The following is a 22,794-nucleotide window of genomic DNA, read 5'->3' on the forward strand; positions in this document are numbered from 1 at the left end:
AAACACGTGCTTGGAGCTCTTATACAAGCAGGAAGCCAGAATGGATTTTGATTTTATTTTTTATTATATCTTATCTATATCATCATTTTTTTAAAGTAAGCTCCACACCCAACACGGGGCTTGAACTCACAATCCCGAGATCCAGAGTCGCACGCTCTACCGACTGAGCCAGCCAGGCGCCCCCAGAACAGATTTTTAAATTAACCAGCAAGAAAACTACACAAGTAGGAGCGCAGAGAGAGGAGAAAGCCGCTCTGGCCACCCTGAAGCAGCTGGCCACCCAGGGCATTCACATGGCAGCGAGGTACAGTGACACATCCAGGTTCTGGTGGGTCAGGGTGCCGGCCACCCGTCAAGGGGTCTCCGGTCATTTGCGCTAGGGTCACGCAGACACGGAACATTTCCACTTCTTCATCCGCGTGTCACCTGGGGAGAAGCACCCCCCACTTGATGGGTCCCCTCCCCGGGTCCTCATCAGCCGGGGGGGAGGGCAGCAGGGCCTGGCCCCCACACCTTCAGGAACCTGGTCTCACTGCGGGGCTGGCCTCCACGGGGTACGGGCACCACCAGGGTTGGCACAAAGTACACAGTATTTGGAGCTTGTCCTACAGGTGGCTCGGGGCTCCCAGACATTTAATACTGGTCTAGAGTCACCCTCTCAGGGACCTTTCCAAACATAGACACCTCTAACAGTGCTCATCAACTCCCCCTTACCGTGGGACAAGGGCTTGGGGGCCTGGAATTGCGTTCCAGGGTCTTCAGGCCAGGCCGGCTGACTGTCGGCCTCATCACCCACCCAGGGTCCCCATCCGGGGAGCACTTTTGGCTACACCATCACTGGTGTGTCACCTCCTCCAGGGAGCCTCCTTGGACTATCCAAAGCACCTGAAGGAGGACGAGAGAAGGGGAGGGTCTTCCCAGGGCGCCCCTCGCCGCAGGCCCGTCCCCCCTACCCCCCGTGCGGGCTCAGGCCCGCGGGTTGGGGGGCACCCCGTCTGACCCCCGACCGAGCGCGTGCTCCAGAGGGGGAGGAGCGGCGCGCTTGGGCGGCGGGAGGCGGGGCCGGGGCGGGGCCGGTGGGCGGGGCCTCGGCGCCCTATAACAGGCGGCGGGGGCGCGCGCGCGACCAGAGAGCGAGCGCGCAGCGGCGGCGGTCAACCTAGAGCTACCCGGCCCGGCCTCCCGCGCCCCACGCCCCGCGCCCCCGAGCCCCCGCGCCCCGCGCCCCGGGCCCGCGCCCCGGCCCCGCCGCCCGCCAGGCCCCGCGCCCCGCGCCCAGGACCGGCCCGCACCCCGCAGGCCGCTCGCCGCCCGCGCCGCCATGGGGGTGGAGGGCTGCACCAAGTGCATCAAGTACCTGCTCTTCGTCTTCAATTTCGTCTTCTGGGTGAGCCCGGGCTGGAGGAGGGCGGGGGACAGGGGCACCCCGAGCCCGGCAGGCCGCGCGTCCCGCTAGGCCCGGTAGAGGGGGCGCAGCCAGGCCGCCGAGGTGCGGGGCCACCTGTGGGCGCCGGGCGCGGATGGGGGTCCTGGGCAGGCAGACAGGCAGGTGGGGGTCGTCCGGGGGGGTTTGCTGCGAGCCGGGTCTCGGGGCTTCTGCGCGGCCGGGCCCAGGGCCCCGCGGCCGGGTCGGGGCGTTGGGGGGCCTCGGGTCTGTGCCCGCGGGGTGATGGCGGTCGGCGCGGCGGGTGCGGGCTCGGAGCGGCGGGCCGCGGTGTCAGGGACCACCCTGCTTCGCGGGGACCGAGGGGGCTCGGGGGCGGGGCTCCCGGCGCCCCGCCCCCCATGAGCTCATCTGGGCCACCGCCCCTGGATGGGCGGCCGCGGCGGGGGTTGGCGGGGGGGGGGCGCGGACTGGGTCTGAGTCTTGGGAACCGTCCGCTCCGCACTTGGCCCAGCCCCGCTCACCCCAGTGTGCCGGCCGTGGCCCGGGGATGGCGGTGAGGGGCCGGGCGGGGCGGCACCCGCACAGGAAGCGCCTCAGCCCCTCGTGGCCCGCGTGCTGGGCGCCCGCACCGCGGTGGCCGCGCTTTGTGGGGCCGGCCCCCCTGCACTCCTCAGCCAGTCCGAGATTGCAGTCCCCGCTCTCCCAGGAGGCTGTGGAGGCCTTGACGGGAGTGGGGCTGGGGCGGCCGTTCTGAGCTGCCACAGGGCAGGGGGCCCTGAGGACTCGAGCGTCTCTGGGCTCCTCCGGGGCCTGGGTCCCAGTGGATGGCCAGGTCTGGGCTTAGGTGTGGGCTTGGACGTCCACCTCGGAAACAGGTACCCACAGGATGGTCTTCTTGGGGTGCAGGAGGGTCTCAGGGGCTCCAAGCTGCTGGCCTGCAAGTTGCGTTTTCCTGGCCTGAGTGGTAACTGCTGGCCAGTGACCTGGTGCTTCGGCTTTGTTTCCGTTTCCTGCCTGTGTTGGAGTTGGGGAGGGGCCCCGAGTGGGTGCAGGAACCCCTCTCTTGGCCCTGCCCTGCTTCCCCTTGGCCAGTCCTCTGGGCAGTGCCTGGGAACCCTCCCGGACCCCTCTGCCACCCCAGGCTGCTCACCCCTTCTCAACAAGGACCGTGACAACATCTGGCAGACAGCGTAGTTCTCAAGTAGACGCGGGAGGGTAAACTTCTGAAACGGTCCCCTGAGCAAGTCTGTTTCCCATCGGCACAGCCGAGGGTCCCAGCGCGGAGGATCCCAGTGCGGATCTCGGGGCGGGGAGGTGTTTGGGGTGGGGAGGACCGAGACTGAACTGAGCTCTAGCTGGGGGTGGAGTGGAGGTGTCACACCCCACCTGGGTGGGAAGGCACAGGTTGGGGGGCGCTGTGGCTACTGGCCTCTGCCTGGGGAGTGGGGAGCAGTGGGACTGTCAGGAAGGGCCAGGACTGACCTGAACCGCCCCTGGGGCCTTTGCCGAAGGGGTGGTGTTTAGTGTTGATTTAGTAAGTTTGCCTGCTGTGGCCCGGGCTTGTAGGGGGCCAGGGGGACACCCAGACGCCCCTCTGCTGGCCTCTGAGCCCATCCCCTACAAGCAGAGCCTGGATGTGGGGTGAGGACCCTGACCAGGAGATGGAGGGTAGACGGAGGTAGAGGATGTCTCCCGGAGCAGATTCCTGTCCTTGGGCTGAGTGTCAGTGCTGGGTAAGTCCCTCCCCACTGCCCAGCCTGGGAGGTCTCCAGGGCAGCCCCTGCTCACCGCCCAGCTCTGCTTGGGCGAGCCTGGTAGTTCCCCAGGCAGCTGGGGTGGAGGCCTGACACATCCCCAGGGGCTGCTCTTTATTCAGGCTTAAGGAAGTGTTTCCAGGTCTCTCCCCTCCTGAGCCAACCAGCTGAGCATTAAGAACTGTATCCCACAGTCCAGTCACCGTGGCCCCACCCATCCCTGCAGTGGGTGCATGCAGAGCTAAGCAGGGTTCGGGCTGGGGGCCACCACTCTGGCAGGGCCCCTCTCTGCCCCGGCGTCCCGCCTCACCTGGCTGACAGCGTGGTGCCGCGGGGTTGGTTCCAGACGGTGGAGCGCTCACCCCACTGCTCGGGTCCAGGTCCTGGGCCTTGGCTTCCTGCTCCGTAAGGTGGACGTCCTCCACATCCCGTCCCCCGGCTTGGCAGATTAGCTACCATCCTTAGGGGCCAGCTCAGGAAACGGTTGTAGGGCCCAGATGGCCAGCAGGAAGACTGCTCTCCTTGGCCGGTGTGGGCAGTGCCCTGGGGAAGGGGCTTCGGGTGCCCCAGAAGGCGTTGGGTGAGGGAGGGCCCCTGGTGCCTGGCCTGACTCTCGCTCGCCGGGCACCTTGGCCACAGTGCAGGAGTGGGTGCTGAGGGGCAGCTGGGAGAAGACCTGGACAACGGGTGTCTGCATTGGGCCACTTTTAAAAGTTGCATCGTAGAGAGTGAAAAGGCTCCCACGTGGGAGCAGGCCTCAGAGGCAGCCAGGCTGGCTTCTCCGGGAAGGAGCCCGCTCACCCCGCACGCTCACAGGCGCGTCTCTCTCCTCCACGAGCCGGGACTCCGGGGCCCCAGGCGGCGTGCACTCAGTACGCCTGACAACCGCTTGCCTTGGGGTTCCATGGCCTGGCGGGGACAGGAGTAGGAGCACGAGCAGAAGCCCGGGCCAAGCCTGGGAGACAGTGTAGACACCCTGCCCGGCAGCGTGGAAATCCTCCCTGTTGTGGTTGGACCCGGCGCTTCCTGGCAGAGGCCACTGGTTCTCAGGCTGCTGGGCATTTCAGGAAGAGCAGAGGCTCCGCTCCCTGTGACCTGGGGCAGGCATCTGGCACGCGTGAGCCCCGCTCGCTCTCCTCATCTGTGAAGTGGGTACGACCACAGGCCTGTCCTTGGAGGCCAGCCAGGGAGAGCGCAGCGTCCCATGCCTGGGCCTGGCCACTCCTCCAGCCCGATGCCTTCAGTGGCCGCCTTCCAGAGGTAGGGCAGCCAGACTAGGCTGGGAACAGGGCTGATTAGAAGCCTCGCTAACTGGCATTTAATTCTCGCTTCCAGACAGCACATGACCGTCTGTCACTTAGCGGTTCTGTCGCCTTCCTTCCGGGACAGGGGATGTGTGACCCTGGCAGGCTCTGGGTGGGGGTGGGGATTTCCTGTGCCGGTTTCGGGGGGAGGGGGGCGAGTGGACGGACTGAGTGGCAGAGCTTTGGGGGAAACGGCCGTTGGGCTGGGACAAGAAGAGGAAGTCTGTGGTCTGTCCCTGAAACGAAATAACCCCCCCGCCCCCCCATGAGGATGTCCAGGCACCAAGAGGCCTGGGACCCTGGCGGGCGCCGCTGCAAAGCTGACACAGTGCCCCCCCCCCACCAGCTCAGGTCTGCCTCCAGAACTAGAGCTCATCCCCAATCCCTAGCTCATACTGCTTTGAAGTTTGGACAGGGAGATGGACCCAAAAACCACCCCTCCCAAATCATCTGCCCCGTGGCTTCATTTCAGCACCTGAAACCCCACGAGGGCAAGAACCCAGATCAAATCAATATGGCAAAGTCCAGGCACCCGTGGGAGGAGCTGATGATCACCTTTGCACTGGCCCCGTGTTTCAGGGTGGGGATGGGGGAGAGGCACAGGGGTTCTCTCTCTGGCCCTGGCACCCCAGGACCCAGGCCAGGGCACGCAGCCAGGGCTGGATGGTTTTCAGCCCTGGAGCTGCCCTGTGGCCAGCACGCCTTGTCCTTGACCTAGAACCAGGCTCGTCTGGAATTGGCCCTCGGGACCCTTCTCCCAAGTTGTTTTCCATCTATCCTGTGGAATGTGGTTTGACCCAGCATGCTTCCAGACCTCTAGACTTCTCAGTGCCCCCCTGCCCCCAAAGCACACATAGTTTCTACCCTGGGGCCTGGCCTAAGCCCCTCCTGATGGCAGGGCAGGTGCTAATTCACACAAGACCACTGGGGGCTTCCAGGTGGACCCCCCGGGTGCTAGGGGTTAGGGTTAGGGCAGGCAGGGGGCCATGGCCAATGTGCTGGCTGAGGATTTCCCTTGCTAAGCTAGCTGCCGGGGATGGGGCGGCCCCCCTCCCTGGGCATGAGCTGAGGGCTGGCCAGAGTGAGGGGCTTAGGACGTGGGGTTGGGCCCATAAGTTCCTCCAGTCAGTGGTGAGGGTGCTCCGGGCAGCGGGGGGGCTGGGAGCCACAGAGGCCGGGGGACCCAGGGGCCAGCAGCACAGCCAAGGCCTGGGGGCTCATGCCCCCTTTCCTTGTCCTCTAACTTGGGAAAGTTAGTGCTGCCCCGCCTGTCTACAGTGACTGGGTACCATGGTCATTGTCAAGAAGGTGAAAGACAGGAAGCCAGGGCCGCCCGCCCTGCAGGGTCGGGGGCTGGGTGACCCACGCCCGGATTGGCCGGGTTGGCCTGGGTCATAACGCGCCCTGGGGGGACGTCGAACAGCTCCCTGTAACCTGTCTTACCTGCGCCGTTGCCTTTGGATGGGTGCTGAGGTTGGTTCTGTCACCGCTGACAGCCGGCTCCCGACACTCAGGCCGACACCCTGGCCTGTGAGGTGCCGGGTGCGGCTGGGGTGACAGCAGTGAGGACTGCCCGCCTCCCTGGTCTCCAGTCCTGGGGCTGGGAGGCCTGAGCCCAGGAGCTCAATGCCCTTGGTCTTGGGGGTTGGGGTGGGGGCGTCCAAGAGGCAGTGGGTTTGGGAACCACCAACCGTGGTCCCACCGCGAGCTCACGGGGAGCTCACCCTCTTACACAGCTGTGGCTCTGCTTGGCTGAAGGGCCCACACTGCTCCCTAACCCGGGGGCTCAGCCACCCACCCTTTGGACAGACGGCCTTTCACTTTGTCTTGAGGTGGTAAGACCTCCAGCTCCCACGAGGTAGCACTCCCCTGGGCCAGCCAGGCCCTGGGCTGGAGCTGTCCCCTTGGCCTCCAGCTGGGGCAGTAGGAGGCTGAGGTCCCCAAGTGACCATGTGAGGCGGTCCTTCTACTGCTTCATAGCCTGGCGTGGCTCCAGGGCTGGGGCTCCCCTGGGACAGGGACAAGGCCATCCTGACCTGCCCTGGGAGCCTTCCACCTGCTCTCTTGTCCTCTGCCTGAGCCCACCCGCCTCCCATCTCCCTCCCCAGTCGGTGCCCAGCCCACCTGGATCCTCCTTGTCTGACGCACGCGGCCTGTCCTGTGCCCTTCTCTGGCAGGTCCCTGGGACGTCTGTGTCCACAGGCCCTCCCTGCAGGGGCCGAGGGGGCCGAGGGGCTCCCCACAGTGGGGTTGGTTTAGGGCAGGGGAACAGGACACTTCCTGGCTTTTCTACCCGGGGAGTGGGTGGTGGGGTTGGGTTTCTGTTGTGCCCCTAGAGTAGCGGGGTGTGGCGGGGCCTGCACTCACCTCTTGGGGGGAAGTGGCTCCCGCAGCCCCTAGCTGGTGGCCCCGGGGGGCCTGGGTCATGATCCCCTTGCTTCCTACTTTTAGATGCGGGGCCAGGTGGCTTCCTGAGGTCCAGGGGCCTCCAGCGAGGCTCTGCTTCCTGGCCGAGGTGCGGGTCCCTGCTCTTCCCTCCACACCTGCTGCGTTGAGCTGCTCCCAGAGGCCACGACAGGACCATGGGGGCAGCTGCCCAGCCCCCGGGAAGGCCCGCATTGGGCCTGTCCCCTCATGGTGGGTGGAGAGCGAGGGTCAGTCTGCAGAAACCCGAGACCCCTACCCAGCTCGAGGGGTGGCGCCAGGACCTTCCTCTTGCTCCCCTGACCCGCCACAGCCCATCCTAAAAGCATCTCTGCTGTGCCTCTTCCCTCTGACTTAGCCCCGTGTCCCTGAGGGCATTTCCGGCCTCACTTCCTGCCTTTAGCCTTCACTACCCTACTTGGTTGGGGGGCTCTCCAGGCCTCCAGGACCCCCAGCTGCCCAGCCAGGTGGCTGCTTCCTGGCGCATTTTCCCTGGAGGTGGGGGGTTGGGGAGCAGAGCTGGAGTGGAGCCGGGTGCCCCCAACCCGCCCCCCTGCGGTGGAGCTCCCCCCCCACCCCACACACACTGCCCCCTGCCCCCTGGGGCAGCCAGTGCTGCTGGGAGGGTGTGAGTGACGTGAGCAGCCCTGGGGCCCGCGTGGGTGGGGCTGGGGCACTCGGGGTGCGGGGGCCGAGGGCACGGCAGCCCCAGGCCTGCCCAGGCAGCACCCACTCCCTCTTGCTCCCTTTCAGCTGCTTCTTGGAAACGGCAGGCGGGCCGGGCAGGAGCCCAGCATGCTTGGCAGCCCCCTCCTGCTTCAGCTGACGCTGTTAGTTATTAATTCTCAGAAAGGAAGGAGAACGAAACAGAAACAGAATCTCTCACAGGGTCCCGAACTGGCCACGCTGTGCCCGCTGTGGGGCCTTCCCCTGTGGCCCAGCTGGCTGGCACCCTTCCCGGCGCCACCGGCCGTGGGGCCTCTCGGGGGGGCACGGCCTCCGGGCCAGGAGTGGGTGGGAGCCGTGCTTCTGGCGGGCGAGAGGGTCCTGTGACCCTGCGCAGAGGGCTCCGTGGGGCGGGGGCACCCCCAGCACTGGGACGTTAGCTTAGACGACCTGACATCCTCATCTTCCAGTGAGGATGTGGACGTGACCCCGAGGTGCGGCGGGGCCCCCTTGGCTGCCATGCTCCGGGCCCCACCCTCTACCGTGACCCCTGCTCTCCCTGAGCGCCGGGCTCCGTTGTGTAATGCACGTCTGGGCTCCACAGTTCTCCAGTCCCCTCTTTGACCCTAAAACCTCAGTTCTGTGGGCAAGACTTCAGCACGATGTTTCCAGATGCTTGCTGTGGGCCCTCGGAAGCCTGGTGAGCCCAGCGTGTGTGGCTCCTCGCTGCGGGCGCCGGCTGGCACCAAGACAGCAGCCTGGATCCTTTGGGGCCCAGATGAAACATTTACCCCTAAAAGCCTTGCTTCGAAGTTCAGCGGTCGGGGACTGAGTGGGAGTTGGGGGTTTAAAAACAGCCTTCTCGGGCGTAGAGTACACAACACGTGTTTCAAACGTACAACCTTGACATAGAGCCCCGTGGGACGGTCACCGCATCACGATCGTGGACACGTCCAGCAGCCCCGAAAGCTTCTGGGAGCCTCGTGATCCCTCCCCCGTCCCCGGGCGGCCCGTGGCCTGTGTTCTGTCACTGCACCTGATTTGCATTTCTGACACTTCTGTGGAAAGGGAACTTTTTTCTTTTTGGTCTGGTGGCTGTCATTCAGCACGGCGCTCAGCCGAGTGGGACATTTCCCCACGGTGTGCTCGTCCGTCCCATCTGTGCGCCAGTCCAAGGACAAGCGGGTTGGGCCCGGTTTGGGGCTGGGAACACCAGGGCCCATGTTGTGGTGTGGACGGCGCACGTTCGCGTCCCTGGGCGGACTCGGGTGGCAGGCGTGGCCGCGTGGAAGCGCACTGAGTCCTGGTTCCCTACACGTCCCCGCCAGCACGTGAATGGCGGGGCAGGAGCCCTCCCTTCTCTGCGGAGGGCTTTCCACCCCCCTGGGTCAGGGTGCTGCCTTTGTCCCGCCCTGGTTGGCGATCTGCCCCCTGCCGTGCGGGTTTCCTCGTCTGGGACCGGGATGGTCCATACCACCACTGTGTTCACCTGGCCCCACCCCGGGGGTCTGCGCAGGGCCTGGAGTGACCGGGGCCCTGGCAAGCAGGGGGCATGTAGGCACCGGGCCCTCCCCGGCCCCGGAGGCAGGACGAGCTTCCCTTTACCCCTCAGGAGTGAGGGCCTGGGGGCTGCGGGGGAGTCTGAGGCCGCCCCGCCTGCCCCGGAGTCTGAAGGAAAGCCCTTCCGAGGCAGCAGAGGTGGTGACCAGGGGGTGGGATGAGCACTGCCCCACTGCACTTCTGTTAGGACCGTGCACCCCAAGACACGCTCGTCTCCCCAGCTGCTGGGGTAAAGGGGCTGCGTGAGGAAGATGGGAGGGGTTGCAGCCGGGCCGCTGACGGGGACAGGGAGGCCGACCGGGGCTTGTGGCCAGGGCGCTGGCGCTGCAGAGGGCTCCAGAGGGAGGCCCGGGACAGGGGCTTCCCTGCCCCTCCCCCTCCGCCCCGGGACATCTCACAAAGGCGGCTCTGGACCACAGTTTCAAAAGAGAACAAGTGACGGTTTCAAGCCAGAGTTACCACGGCAACCCTCAGCCTCGACACCGCCTCCCTCCGAGCCGCAGATGGCAGCCACCTCAGGCGGAGCCGGGGCCTCTGGGGCGCCCGCCCTGCCCCCGCCGTCCCGTGGGGCCCCTGGCCGTCTCCCGCTGCTGACAGGTGCCACCGAGAGGCGCAGGATGCTGAGAGCCCGGGGCCCTGCCCTCTGAGGGCTACGCGGTGGCCGAGGGCCCTGGGAGGGGACCCTGGCCGGAGCTGGCGCACAGTAGGCCCTTGATGGTCCTCCCCACACTTGCTGGAGGTCAGGGCAGAGGCTCCGAGCCTTGGCCTGTCCTCCCCAACCAGACCTGGAACCCTGGGAGAGGTGGGCTGAGAAGCGGAAACCCCAGGCTCGTGGAGGGGGCAGGCAGGTGCTCCGAGGGGGGTGCGGGCAACCCGGCCTCGGGGGTGTGAGCCCCGCCAGCCGTACGGGTAGGCGGGTGTGCTAGGGCCCGGGGAGCGGCTGGGGCTTTCCGCGGGGCAGCCCTCGGGGCAGGTGCCGGTCTGGCCAGGTGGTGTCCGCGGGGCGTTTCTCCTCTGCGTAGCACGTGGAGCTCTGGGCCTGTGTCGGGGGCAGGGGGGCGGTGTCTGCTGCTGTGGGGGGAGCTCCATTGCCAGCACACAGACAGTAGGACGGGGAAGCCAGGAGCTAGCGGCCGAGCAGCGAGACCCTCCGACCCGTGCCCAGGCTTGCAGCTCTGGGAGCACAGTCCACCTCGGTGGGGCATCCGGGGCTGGGACGGCCCGGAGGATAGGAGGCTGGGGCCCGGAGGGCAGCACAGCCACTGGCCTGGGATGATGAGATGCTCCTGTGTAGGCCGGGCCCAGCGTGGTCCGGGCTCCCCTTCAGCACCACCCCCCCCAATGGCCCTGTGCTCGCAGGACGGTGAGTCTGTGGAGGGCCTCCCTGAGCCGGAAGCCCCGTCCTCCCGCCAGGCTCTGAGCAGAGCCCCCTTTCCTGCCCCGGCTGCTCAGGCAGCCCCTCCCCTGGCCTATCTGGGAGCACAGCGTGCTTCCTTCCTCCTGCAGCGCAGTGGCTTCCCTTCCCAGGGCTGACAGCAGCAAGGATTTATCCCGCAAATGGCCCGGCCCCTCGCCCCCGTGGCTCCCTGGATGCCACCAACCTCCGCTCCTCCCCTTGTCTGTCGCTCCCTCCATCGGCCCCACCAGGGCCCTGGCGGCATCAGACCCCCACCCCTCTCTTTCTCTTGGCAGCAAAGACTTGCAGTCCCTTCCACGGGCTTCCCAGATGCGCTGAGGACTGCTGGAACCACCCCCTTGGAGGAGGGCCCAGCAGTCCCTGGGGTCCTTGGGTCTGGTGTGGACTGTGGCCAGATTTAGCAAATAATACAGGACATCCAGTTAAATTTGAGCTTTAATGAACGCTGTTTTGACATAAGCGTGCCCCATCCAGTATCGGGAATGTGGTCCCCGACACCCAGGCCTTCCTTCCTGGGGCACGTCAGGCTCCAGGTCCGCGTGTGGAGCCGGCAGACAGCCCAGACCCCAGCGCACCTGGGAGCGCCACCTGGCGAGGGATGGCCTGGGCCGCGGGCAGGTGGAGGCGCGGCTGCAGCACCTGCCTCCTTGGTGTTCAGTGTGGTTCGGCCCACACTCGCCACTGCGGTGCTCTGGGCAAGTAGCCCTGTACCCGTTCTTTTCCCAGTTGGCCGGAGGCGTGATCCTGGGTGTGGCCCTGTGGCTGCGCCATGACCCACAGACCACCAATCTCCTCTATCTGGAGCTCGGAGACAGGCCTGCGCCCAACACCTTCTACGTGGGTGAGTGCACCTGGGGGGGCCCAGGGCCTGGCCGGCTCTGGGCTGGGGGGCCAGCAGGAACGACCCATCAAGGCGTCTGATCATGACTGCTGCGGATAGGAAGTCAGGAAGGGCTTCCAGGAGGAGGCAGGGCATGGGCCAGGTCAGCGAGGCTTGCTGTGTGCTGGGCTGCTGGGCGGGACGAGGCCTGCCAGGAAGGGCTCTTTGGGCGAGAGGGTGAGACAGAGTGTGGGTGCAGTCAGGTCCGCCTGGGGGCCTTGCGGGCCGGGGTGCGGAGGAGGTCCCCTGCCTGGCTGGCTGGGGGTGCGGGGGGCAGGAGCCCGGCTCCCAGGCAGCACTGGAACGTCACGGGGTGTGTGGGCTGTTGGGACCCCACCGGATGGCCTCTGGGGGCTGACTCGTGGCAGGAGGCCTCTGGGTGGGGGCGGGGGAGCTGTGTCTCGTGGTGGGTATTTCGGGGGAGGCTTGCTGGGAAGGGGTGGGGCTGGATGCCTGCCTGGGCAGCAGGACTGGTAGCTGAGGCAGCTGGAGCTGAGGGGGAGGGAGACTCGGGCCCCAGGGTGAGGCAGGGGCCAGTGTGACTCAAGCCGCCCCCCCCCCCCACACCTTGCTGCCTTATTAGGCTGCCTGTCTGCCTCCCGGGCACCAGCTGTGGCCCCCTCAGGGGATCAAGCCACCACCCCTGCCCCACCCTGTCCTGCAGAGCCTCACTCCCCCTTAGGTTGGTCCCCAGCCAGTGGGAGGCAGGGCCTGGCCCTTGTGGGGCTCTGGAAGCCTTGTTTCTGTCCTTTAAAGGAACGGCCTGGCTGGCCCCTCGGGTCTCCACAGGCCTAGCAGCGGGACAGGAAGTGTGTGTGGGCCTTTAGGGCTCGGGGCTCCGTGTTAGGCCCAGCGGCCGCCCCACTGGCCTGCTATCCTGTGTGCAGCCCGAAGGGGTCTGGGTCCCTCCCAGCTGCTATTCGGGGCTGGGGGGGGGAGCACGGGCTTGCGATACACGCTTGGTTGCTGAAGCAGGGATGGCCCAGGGCCCCTGGGGCCACAAACGGGATGTGTGTCCCTTCCCAGCCCATGATCCTCTCTGAGCTGCAAGGTGGAGAGGTCTGACTCAGGAGCACCAACGGGGTGGCCCCTCGCCTCCCCGGAGACAGGAGCCTGCCGCTCCGGCTGTGGTTTCCCAGGGCCAGCCGTCCCTGGAGGGGGTCCCGAGCCTCCCATCTCCAGATCCCTAGGCTCCCCCTGGGCTGTGGGGCCCCTCAAAGGTTTGAGTCTCTGGAGGAGCGGGCCCCCCCCGCCCGCCTGCCCGCTCCAAAGGTGCCCACGAGGACCATCACCCAGGGTCTGCCAGGGGCCAGGCACCCTCAGGAGCAGGGCGGTCAGCTTTGCTCACGTGTCCGAGGGCAGCGAAGTACCTTCCAGACCCACGAGACCTCCTCCCAGGTGTCCCCCTCCCCTTCCCCAGGGGTTCAGGCCTGCAACAGCCTGTCCGGGAGCGGCTGCTCTCCACGCCGCCCCCTGCAGGGCCTGGGTGCCATGGGTGTGGGCAGGTGGTTTGGGGAGGGGTCCCCCTCCTGCCTCATGGCCGGAGCAGCTCATGCTGTTGCTGCCCCCTCCAGCTGGCCCAGCTTTTAGAGGGAACCCCAGTCACAGGCTCAGTTTCGGGCCCGGCACACAAAGGTCTGTGCCTCTGCTCTGGTCCTTGCCGGGAGGAGCCGGGCTGCAGGGGGGACGTGGGCCCACAGGAGAAGCTTGTAGGGGGCAAAGCAGGCACTGTCCCACCGGCCTGCCGCTCGCAGGTGCCACATTGGGCTGTCACCGTGGGGCCTGGCCCTGGCTTGCAGGGGCCCCCACTTGACTCTCCTGGCACTGGGGTGGGGCTGCCCTTGGGGAAACAGCTCCAGCCACTGGACCACTTGGTGGGCAGGGTGGAGGCAGGGCCTGCCAGCCCCGGGACCTGGGCTTCTGCAGTGGCCCCCGTGGGCTGCCGAGTCCCTGCCCATCAAGGACCGGCCTTCTGGAGCCTCCCGCGGGTCCCGAGGCAGGCTGGGCCTGCCAGGGAGGCGGGGGAGCAGATGTGGGCCCTGACAAGGGTTCTTTGTCCAATGCTGGCGGGGGCGGGGGCAGGTTAGCGGGGCTCCGTCAGCATCCAGGGCGACACTGCAGGGCCCAGTGGGTCCCCAACTGTGCTTGTCGGAGCCAGACCTGTCTGGGTGGGCCGTGGGCACCAAGAAGGGCACCACAGCCAGGCCAGAGGCACCCCCCACCCTGTGCTGGCCCTTCCTGCCTCCCCAGGAACCCCTGCCCAGCCTGGTGGGCACCCCCCTGTGCTGTCCTGGAACTGTCCCTCCCACACCATATGCCATCCTTGGCGGGGCCGGGCCACCCCAGCTGCCAGGCCACCTCCTCCGGCAGGCTCTAGTCCCTCGGAAGCCAGCTCGAGCCCACTGCTCTAGCCCAAGGAGCCACACGGAGCCGCTGGGTCTGACCCCCTGAGCAGTGGGCACGGCCCTGTGCCCCAGGAGGGGGTTGGTCCCAGAGGCTCGCAGGACCCAGAGGGCGCAGACTGTACGCAGGCCTCAGCCCGGGACGGATGCAGCGTCAAGACCTGTGGGCTGAGCTCTCTGGGCACTCTGCTGTGCCAGTCGGTCCTGGCCCGGCCCTCGGCAGCCTGGCTCCCAGGGTGCAGACCCGTGCAGGAGAGATGTGGGCGTGGGGGGGGGGCGCGGGAGAGGCGCTCACCCGGCGGCCAGGCTGCAGTGCCCTTGCCACTCCTCAAGGGCAGGGTGGCCCGAGTCTGGGGCAGGGGGTGTGCACATGGCTGGGGAGGGGTCCGGGGTGGCGGGCCCTCGGGGGGACGTTGCGCACTGAGGGTGTCCGTTGCTCCCCCACAAAGGCATCTACATCCTCATCGCCGTGGGTGCCGTGATGATGTTCGTGGGGTTTCTGGGCTGCTACGGGGCCATCCAGGAGTCCCAGTGCCTGCTGGGGACGGTAAGGTCTGGGGCCGGGCGGGGGCGGGAGGGGGCTGCAGAGGCAGAACCCAGAGTTCTGCTGCAGACGCCCCGTGTCCAGCTCAGACGGTCCCCCCCCCTTGCCAGTGTGATCCTGGAGCGGGGGCTCGCGGGGTGGCCTAGGGACCTTTCCCAGAACGTCAGCCCTCCAGGGTCCCTGTGTGGTTCAGAAATCCCGCCCTGGTCGATTGCTGTGACATCTGGTTCCTAACTCATGGTTCTACGGTGGGTTTTCTTCTCTGTTTTTAATAAAAAGCCACAGAAACAATAGGGGGCATGTCCCAGCCCCTCGGCCAACGTCAGTGGGGAAACTGAGGCGTGGGCAGGCCAGGAGGCATGGGCAGTGGGCGCCCGTGTCACGATGACCCCCTTCCCACGGGAGAGGGAGAAGTGGGGAGCGGCAGGGGGTCACTTGGGGCCCGAAACCCCTTGGGACTGTGCCGGCCTGCAGCCCCCACCCGCTGAGCCGTGGCCCGCGGGGATGCTGAGAAGCTCGGCAGGTCACTGCTGGGACCAAATCTGCCCCTCCACACGGCTCGTCTCTGGTTGGGACGTGGGGGTGGGTGCCCCCACCAGCCACACACGCACCTGTCGGTCACTCGGGCGTCTGGCGTCTGCACACGGCCAGCCCTAAGCTGCCCCACGCCTGCTCTCATCCCCCGTGTCTCTGCCCTCCCCTCTGGGTCCTGCACGGCCTTCCCAGTTCTTCACCTGCCTCGTCATCCTCTTTGCCTGTGAAGTAGCTGCCGGCATCTGGGGCTTTGTCAACAAAGACCAGGTGAGCCTGGGACCACGGTGGTGGGGCCGTCCCAGCTGGGCCGGGAGGGAGGAGTGCCTGCTGCTCAGGTTGTGGGGAATGGGTTGGGCCTACCCTTGGATTGCGGGGTGCTCTTTGGGGCTCCCCGTGAGGGCCTGCCTGGTAGAAAAGCACGGAGGGCTTTCTGGAGGAGGTGGCTCGGGGGCTGAGTAGAAGGCAGGGCCACCTGTCTCCCAGCCTCGGGCGGGGGTGGGGGGGCATCCAGGTCTACCCTGGAAGCATCATCTTCTCGGGAGAGCCAGGGGAACGCTTGCCCCCCAGGGATGGCCCCTGCGGTGGCTGGGACCTTACCCCTCCTGCACACCCCTCCCCCAGATCGCCAAGGACGTGAAGCAGTTCTACGACCAGGCTTTGCAGCAGGCTGTGGTGGACGATGATGCCAACAATGCCAAGGCCGTGGTGAAGACCTTCCATGAGACGGTGCAGGAGCGGTGCTGGGAGGAGGCCTGGGGAGCTGGGGGGGTCGGGGGGTCGTCCTCTTGGGTCAGGCCCCGCTGGGGTTGAGTCTGGCCCCAGCACAGACCTCAGGAACAGGAGGGGTGCTGCAGACCTGGCGGGCCAGGGAGCCCTCTCTGGGACGCCCCTGGGGGCGTTCTCGGGGACCCGTGGATCCCCAGGCGGAGCCAGATGAGCCCGTTAGGCCAGGGCGCAGGGGGAGAAAGGGGAGGAGAGGGGCCCCTGGGCTCAGTTCTCCCCCTGAATAGACCATCCCAGCCCCCCACCCTGAGCCAGCCCGCGTGATGTGTGTCCCTGGCCACTCCCCGCGGGTCATGTCTGCACAAGGGCCCAGGGCTGACCGCGGGGTCCTCGGTCCCTGCAGCTCAACTGCTGTGGCTCCAACACGCTGTCCGCGCTGACCACCTCCATCCTCAAGAACAACCTGTGTCCCTCGGGCAGCACCGTCATCAGCAACTTGTTCAAGGTACGCGGGGCCGGGCCTCCCAGGCTTGCTCCCACGCTTCGCCGCCACCAGCCCTGGGTGGGTCCCGGGGTGGGGTGGCTTCCTGGGGGCTCCAGCTGACGCTGCTGGGTCTCTGCCCCTGGCTCCAGATGGGAGAGTGGGTGTGGAGGGCGCCCCGACTGCGCAGGTCAGCACCCTCCTCGTGCGGCTCAGCGACCTGAGCGGAAGCGCGCACACAGCACATTCCGTTTCCACGTCTGTTTTAAAATGGGTGTGAGATGACCTGCAGAGACCAGGCCCTGGTCTCACCTCTTCTGAGGGGTTGAGTCCCTCCATGCTCTTTCCACAACGAGCCTGAGCCGCTGCACTGCGGGGGCCCGAGGGCCTGCGCCCCTGACGGTCTGCGGGCTGTCGCCCCCCCCGCCCTCCCCAGGAGGACTGCCACCAGAAGATCGATGACCTCTTCTCGGGGAAGCTGTACCTCATCGGCATTGCGGCCATCGTGGTTGCTGTGATCATGGTGAGTGCGCGGGCATCTGCTCAGGGCGCCCCGTCAGGGCTTCGGGTGCTGACTGTCCCACCCAACCCCTCCCTGCAGATCTTCGAGATGATCCTGAGCATGGTGCTCTGCTGTGGCATCCGGAACAGCTCCGTGTACTGAGCGGCCCAGCTGCTCCCGCTGCGGGGGAGGGCCGGCGGGAATCCTGCAGTGCCCCTGGAGTGACCGGACATTTCTGAGGAGGGGCCGTCACCGCCCGTGTATATAACTTCTCCGGTATTACTCTGCTACACTTATTAGCCTTTTTACTTCTGAGGTTTTGTTTTTGTCCTGAAGTTCCCCGTTACCTTTTGGGGCTGAAGTCACCTATAGAGGGCGTGTGAGCGGGCCTTGGGGACTGCGAGGCAGGGGCCCCCTCTGCTTCTGCGGCTGGAGGGGCTCTGCCTGCTCAGCCAGGCCTCTCCTGGGGGCCCCTCGGCCCACCCACCTGCCCCCCGGCTGCACGGCTCATGCCTTTTTTAACCCTCGTTCCTCTCCCGCCACTTGTCTGGAGCCGGGTCCGCGAGCAGCCTTACGCCTTCAGTGCACCTGTCCTTTCTAACTCGTCACCTTTCACTGTAATTACATCTCGAAAGTCATTCAATAAAGAAGGAAAATCCGGGCATGCTAACAAACTGTCTCTGTGCCTGCCGCGTCTGAGACCCGGGGGGCGGCTAGAGGGGCAGCGGAGCCGGCGCGGGGGAGGCACAGCTCTGTGGACCTGGGGCCCCGAGAGCACTGCACACAGCAGGTGCCCCCTTGGTGGGTCCTGTGCCACCTTCACCAGCCTCCATCCAACCTCACCCCCCCACTTACTCCTTGGGCACCACCGCCCAGCGGGGGGCAGATACTGTGGTGTAGGATGTGCTTGAGGTGGAGGGCCTGCAAGACTCCCCTTCCTCCTGGCGGACAGCTCTGTGGAGGACACGCACCGTCCCCTCCCACGCGCCGAAGGGACGCTTCCTGGCCTGTTTGGGTGCTTGTAAGTGTTCCATGGAGAAACTGGGTAGCTCCGGGCCTCAGCTGCATCTTGGGAGGGCTCAAGAGGAAGGTCTGAGCCTCTGCATGGGGGGAGCCCACCCGACCGTGATGGACTGAGGCCCAGCTGCCACCCCCGGGAACTGCTGGGTGATGTCACCACGAGCTAGGCTAAACTGACCCCTTGAGGCCGCAAGCGCCCGGCTGGGATCCACGTGGACTCACAGCTGCCTCCTTTGAGGTTTATTTTGGAAACTAGCCCCAGCCTTGCATCTGGGGTCACCGGGTCTCAGCGGGGTCCGCCCCTCCTACCACACCCCTCCGCCCTGTGCGCTGGGTGGGTCTCTGGGAGAACAGGGTGGCCCACGGAGCCTCCTCCCGCTTACTTCCCCCTGTGCGACCCTGGGGCATCCCGGCCCGGGGGCACAGCGCAGCCAGCCGCATTCCGTGCTCCGGGGGTAGGCCTGGGGGCGGCCCCAGGAGCGAGGGGTCCCTGGGGCATCCTGGCCACACTGCACAGCGCAGCCGCAGTCCGTGCTGGGGCGGTTGGGGGCGCTGAGGGCGGGCGGGGGGTCTGGGGGCAGCCCCAGGAGCGAGGGGTCCCTGGGCTTCCCGACCACGCCTGGACTGCAGCCCCGAGAGGAGCGGGGGCCGGCGGGGGCGCACAGGCGAGTGCGAGTGGACGCGGCCAGCCAGGCCATCGCGGTGGGCAGGCGAGGCCAGGACGCCTGGGGGTAGAGACGAGCGCTCGGCGGAAACCCCGGCCCCGCCCCCATCCCCCAACCCACGAAGGGCGCGGCCGCGCGCTTCCGGCCGGACCGGAAGCACCCGGCAACAGCGCTGCGCGCGAGGATGCACTTCCGGTTTGGGGCGGCCGCTGTGCTCGCGACTTCCAGCAGGTGGCGCTGGGGCCCCGGGAACGCGGAGGTGGCCGTTAGCCCTCGAGCATTCTGGGAGTCGTAGTGCTACCTCTTCCTCCTCCCTCTTTTCCCTACTCAATTCCGGCTCGTTGCGAGAAGGAGAGACGCCGTTTCCGGGGAGGGGAGGCTCGGAAGAAAAGTGAGGACGCATGCGCAGGGGCTACGCGACCCGACAGGCCTCGGGAATAGCGGCCCAGTGCCTTGTGGGAGATGTAGTTCTTCAGGTGCGGACGCCGCGTCGCTGGGCCGGCGGAGGACTCGGTTTCCCGGAAGGCCGAGCGCGGCGCAAGATGGAGCCGGCCCGACCGCGCCGATCCGGTAGGTTTGTGGTGAGGGAGTGCGGCGCTGACTAGCCGTCGCGTCTCTGGGAGGTCGCTGTCCGCAGCCTACTTGCCCAAGCCCGGAGGCCCCCCCAGAGTGCTTCGTGTCTCCGGTCCCTCGCGGCCTGGGCCTTGGGACCCCGAGCCTTGTGAAGCCTGGACCCTGTCCGGCCCAGGCCCCCGACGGAGCGGAGAAAGCCCGGGGTTCCGCTTCCAAGGGGGGGCAGCGCGCGCCGGCAGGGAGGCCAGGGGTCCCGCGCCCGGGCCCGGGCCGCAGCCGCCGAGCTCCCGGCCGCTGCACGCCCCTGGCCCGCCGAGCTCACGAGGTTCGAAGAGGACTCCAGGAAACGCAGTCCCGGACTCCGTGTCGTGGGGCCCTGTCCCCCCGTCCCCTGGAGCGTCCCACCGATCCGGCCGCTTGTCCTAGTCGCGGTGGCGAGCCCGGCGGTGGGGACCCGGGAGCGCGCGTCCGGCTGGAGCGCCTGCCGTCCCTGCGGCGTGCCGTGCGCCTGGCACGCTGTCTCCCCTCCGGCCCTGCCAGCTCTGGGACGCGCTGGGGGTGTGTTTCGCGCGCGCGTTCCCTCCCGGAGGTGTTCCTTCACTTGGGGAGTCGTGCCCCAGAGCCGTGGCGGTCTGGTCGGGGTTTGATCGGCCGCGCCTGGCCCAGCTCCGGGGCCTTCCTGGGCGCACGCACCGCAGTGGGCCACCCTGGCCTCGGGGGGCTTGGTGGGTGGACGCGGGAGGCCGCGCTGTCCTCTGAGCCCGGAAATGCCAGGTGCAAGGTGCCCGCCTGGTCACACGGGCCACTAAATGAGTGTTGGTGGCGCTTCTGTGCCCCGCTGGGAAAGGCGAGGTGTGTGCGGGGTTGCGGGCGAGTGCCCCTGGCGGCTGCTGCCAGAGCGGCAGGGCTTGCCTCTGCCCCGCAAGGGCGCCCCGGGTGGTCGTTGGCAGCCCGCTTCCCTGCGGCGTGACCCTCGGGTGCCAGGGACCCGGCTGCAGACCCCCGCGGAGCCCCCGGCCTCTCCCAGCAGTGAGGAGCGGACCTCCTTGCCCCGCGCCAGCAGGTGGCCCAGTCTCCGTGGCGTACCTGGGACGTGCGCCGCGCTGTGCTGAGCGGTTAGGGAGCCAGCCCACCGGCTTGAGAGTGGCAGCGCCGAGCGCAGGCTGCTGCTGACCCGGGGCCAGGCCCTGGCTGGCTGCCTGCCACCACAGCGCCGCCCCCGGCGGGCCCCAGACGTGACCCGGGGGCGTTGAGTGAGGCGATCTTTACCAAGGATCTGCTCTCGGGCCTGGCCTCTGTCTGGGCTCCATGAGCCCGGGACCACCCCTTGGGGGTTGTGGCACCACTTCGGCACCTTTGCGGTCTGATCTGAATGTTGGCTCTTCCCGCCCTCAGCCCGCTGCCGCTGGGCAGCTGACGGGAGCCGGACCGAGGCCAGCACGCCTTCGCCAGCACTTCCCCGACCAGCACTCCAGTGTCCGCACAGACGGCCGTCAGACAACGGAGGTGAGCGGGCTTTCAGGGGACGGGCATCTCTGTCCCTCGCCTTGTAGGACGTAGCTCTTCCTGTGGGTCCTGCCGCCGGCCCAGGGACAGTGGGTCTACAGGAGGGACCTCTCCTAAGTGCCTGCGAGCCTCAGAAACGAACTCTTGGGCTGTCTGGTCTGGGTGTGGTGTGCCCTGGACACATGTCTGAGGCAGGGGCAGGAGAGGCCCTGGAAGCCGAGCGAGGGACAGAGGACGACGCTCTGCCTTCTGACACCGTCTCTCTCAGCGACTCAGACTCAGATTTCAGCCTGCCTGCCGGTGCTGAGATGGAAGCTCTGTCCCCAGGGGTGCTGCCTGAGGAGGCCCAGGGGGACTCAGACCCTGATGAGTCTCCTTTGCCTCCGAGGGGCCTCCCCACGGCCTCAGTGCAGCCGTTCCACCTGAGGGGCACGAGCTCCACCTTCTCCTGGCGTAGCCGCAACATCTTTGACTGCCTGGAGGGCGCAGCCAGGCAGGTTGTGCCCTCTGTGGCCCAGACGGGCCCGGGTGACGACGGGGGCTTCCTTCGGCCGCCGGCACCCTCAAGCCGGCCTCCAGGAGAGGGCCCAGGCAGGGCCGGTCAGAGCCCTGCCCCCCCGAAGTTGCCCCCCGTCCCTGACTATGTGGCCCACCCTGAGCGCTGGACCAAGTACAGCCTGGAAAACGTGGCCGAGGTCAGCGAGCAGAGCAACCGGGCCGCCGCTCTGGCCTTCCTGGGCTCCCCGAGCCTGGCTGCCCGCAGTGACTACATGCCCTCTTTCAACCAGGATCCCTCCAGCTGTGGGGAGGGAAGAGTCGTCTTCACCAAACCCGCCCGAGCTGGCGAGGCCAGGCCTGAGAGGAAGAGGGCCCTAAGGAAGGCTGGAGAGCCGGGCAGGGCTGCACCTGGGAACCTGGGCACCGCAGGGGGCGAGGGCCCTGTGGAGCTGGCCCACCTGGCCGGGCCTGGGAGCCCAGAGGCTGAGGAGTGGAGCAGCCCCCTCGGGGGCCTTCAGGAAGTGGGTGTGCTGCAGGCCGCTGCCCACACTGGGTCAGCGGCAAGGCCCCCGGTGGTGGAGACTGTTGGCTTCCATGGCAGCAGGAAACGGAACAGAGACCATTTCCGGAACAAGAACAGCAGCCACGAGGCCCCAGGTGCCGAGATCTAAGAGAAGAGACTGACCAGGCTGGCGGAGGAGGACAGCCAGGGCCACTGGGCACTTGGGGTGGAGCGCAGCTCGGGGCCTCAGCCCCTCGGGAAGGGAGCCAGCGGGCTGCCAGTGGGAGGTGCCGGCAGCCTGGGCTGGGGCTCAGGGTAGCGGTCCTGAAGCAGACTCCTTGCCAGTGGATGGCAAAAACCCTGCCCACCACGTGTTTGTGGGGCAACAGTAAAGGTTTGGGGTATTCCTTTGGCCTTGTGTCTCTGTGTAGATCCACCTCCTCAGGACCAGTGTGCTGGGGCCTCGTCTGCCACCTGGCACACCCACGCGCCCTGTTCTCTCATTCGATCCTCCCCAGCTTAGTGCCAGGGGGCATGGAGGCTTTTTAAATCAACGCCTGGGTTTATCAGCAGCCCGTCTTCCCAGAGGGACTGAGGCAGCCCCTCCTGGGTCCAGAGCAAGAGGTGCAGAAGGCCCCGGGCACCTCTAGGGGTGAGCTCATAATCCCAGCTGTCCAGCCTCTGCCCCCAACAGGGCTGGGGACAAGGAATCTTGATGAAATGGGTCTCTAGGAGGCCAGCATGTGAGTGGGGGCAGGGGCCCTCCCCAGCCCTGGCCACTCTTGCCCCTTAGCTCTGGCTTGCCTGGGCTGTGTGTGATGATGACCAGTGTCCTGGGACCACATCGCCAGAACAGCTGAGCTCTGTGCAGGGACCCTGCTGGTGTGCCCGGGCCCAGCGGTGGGGGAAGGAGCACTGGCCCCTGAGGGTGCCAGGGAAGGCAGACCGGGACAAGCATGTCCCCCCGTGCCTGGTGGAGGACATAGCAGAGACTGGCCAGCGTGCTGGCCCAGCCCCAGGCCCCTGAGGGAAAGGGGGACCAACGTGGCTAGCCACTCGCCCTAGCTCGGGCCCGCACAGGAGCCTGGAACCCCTCTCACAGGCAGGTAAACCCGCTCGCTGCCCTGTGGCCTTTACTGACTGGGTGTGGGTGTGTGCTCTTAGGAGAAAGCAGCCGGGGGGCCAGAGGTGAGTCCTCTTGGGCAGTGTCCTGGGGCTATGAGCCAGGCTAGACATGGTCCGGCACTTGCCACGTGAGCCGGTGAGGGTGTGCAGGGCTGGGAGCCAGCGTGCACAGTCCACACCCGCCTCCAGGTCCTAAAGGGCAGAAGTTCTAGCCGCTAGTGTTTCCAAAAAATGAGTTTTAACAGGTGACACAGATTGGGTAGGAGACAGGTATGGGCCCCAAACTGTTGCCCACCAGACAGGAGGTGCTTCGGCCTAGGGAGGGAC

At 67.0% G+C, this 22,794-nt stretch overlaps 2 protein-coding genes across 3 annotated transcripts; both read left to right on the plus strand.

Moving 5' to 3' along the window:
• The first annotated feature begins 1,228 nt into the window (after nucleotides 1-1,228).
• CD81 (CD81 molecule) lies at nucleotides 1,229-17,252 on the plus strand. 2 transcript variants are annotated; one of them, XM_036067808.2, is made up of 8 exons: nucleotides 1,229-1,387; nucleotides 11,239-11,353; nucleotides 14,244-14,341; nucleotides 15,065-15,139; nucleotides 15,494-15,598; nucleotides 15,999-16,100; nucleotides 16,513-16,599; nucleotides 16,678-17,252. In XM_036067808.2, exons 1-8 carry the CDS (start codon nucleotides 1,322-1,324, stop codon nucleotides 16,738-16,740), a joined length of 711 nt encoding a protein of 236 aa, XP_035923701.1. In that variant the 5' UTR covers nucleotides 1,229-1,321; the 3' UTR covers nucleotides 16,741-17,252. The 2 variants fall into 2 exon arrangements, with proteins under 2 accessions (XP_035923701.1, XP_035923702.2); XM_036067809.2 differs by lacking the exon at nucleotides 1,229-1,387 and adding an exon at nucleotides 2,125-2,262.
• A 1,315-nt stretch (nucleotides 17,253-18,567) lies between these two features.
• TSSC4 (tumor suppressing subtransferable candidate 4) lies at nucleotides 18,568-21,756 on the plus strand. The gene is made up of 2 exons (XM_036067807.2): nucleotides 18,568-18,833; nucleotides 20,232-21,756. The coding sequence occupies exon 2, from the start codon at nucleotides 20,525-20,527 to the stop codon at nucleotides 21,509-21,511; it is 987 nt and encodes a 328-aa protein (XP_035923700.1). The 5' UTR covers nucleotides 18,568-18,833; nucleotides 20,232-20,524; the 3' UTR covers nucleotides 21,512-21,756.
• The last annotated feature ends 1,038 nt before the right edge of the window (nucleotides 21,757-22,794 follow it).

Source organism: Halichoerus grypus, chromosome 11, assembly GCF_964656455.1.
Source record: "Halichoerus grypus chromosome 11, mHalGry1.hap1.1, whole genome shotgun sequence".
Taxonomy (NCBI): domain Eukaryota; kingdom Metazoa; phylum Chordata; class Mammalia; order Carnivora; family Phocidae; genus Halichoerus; species Halichoerus grypus.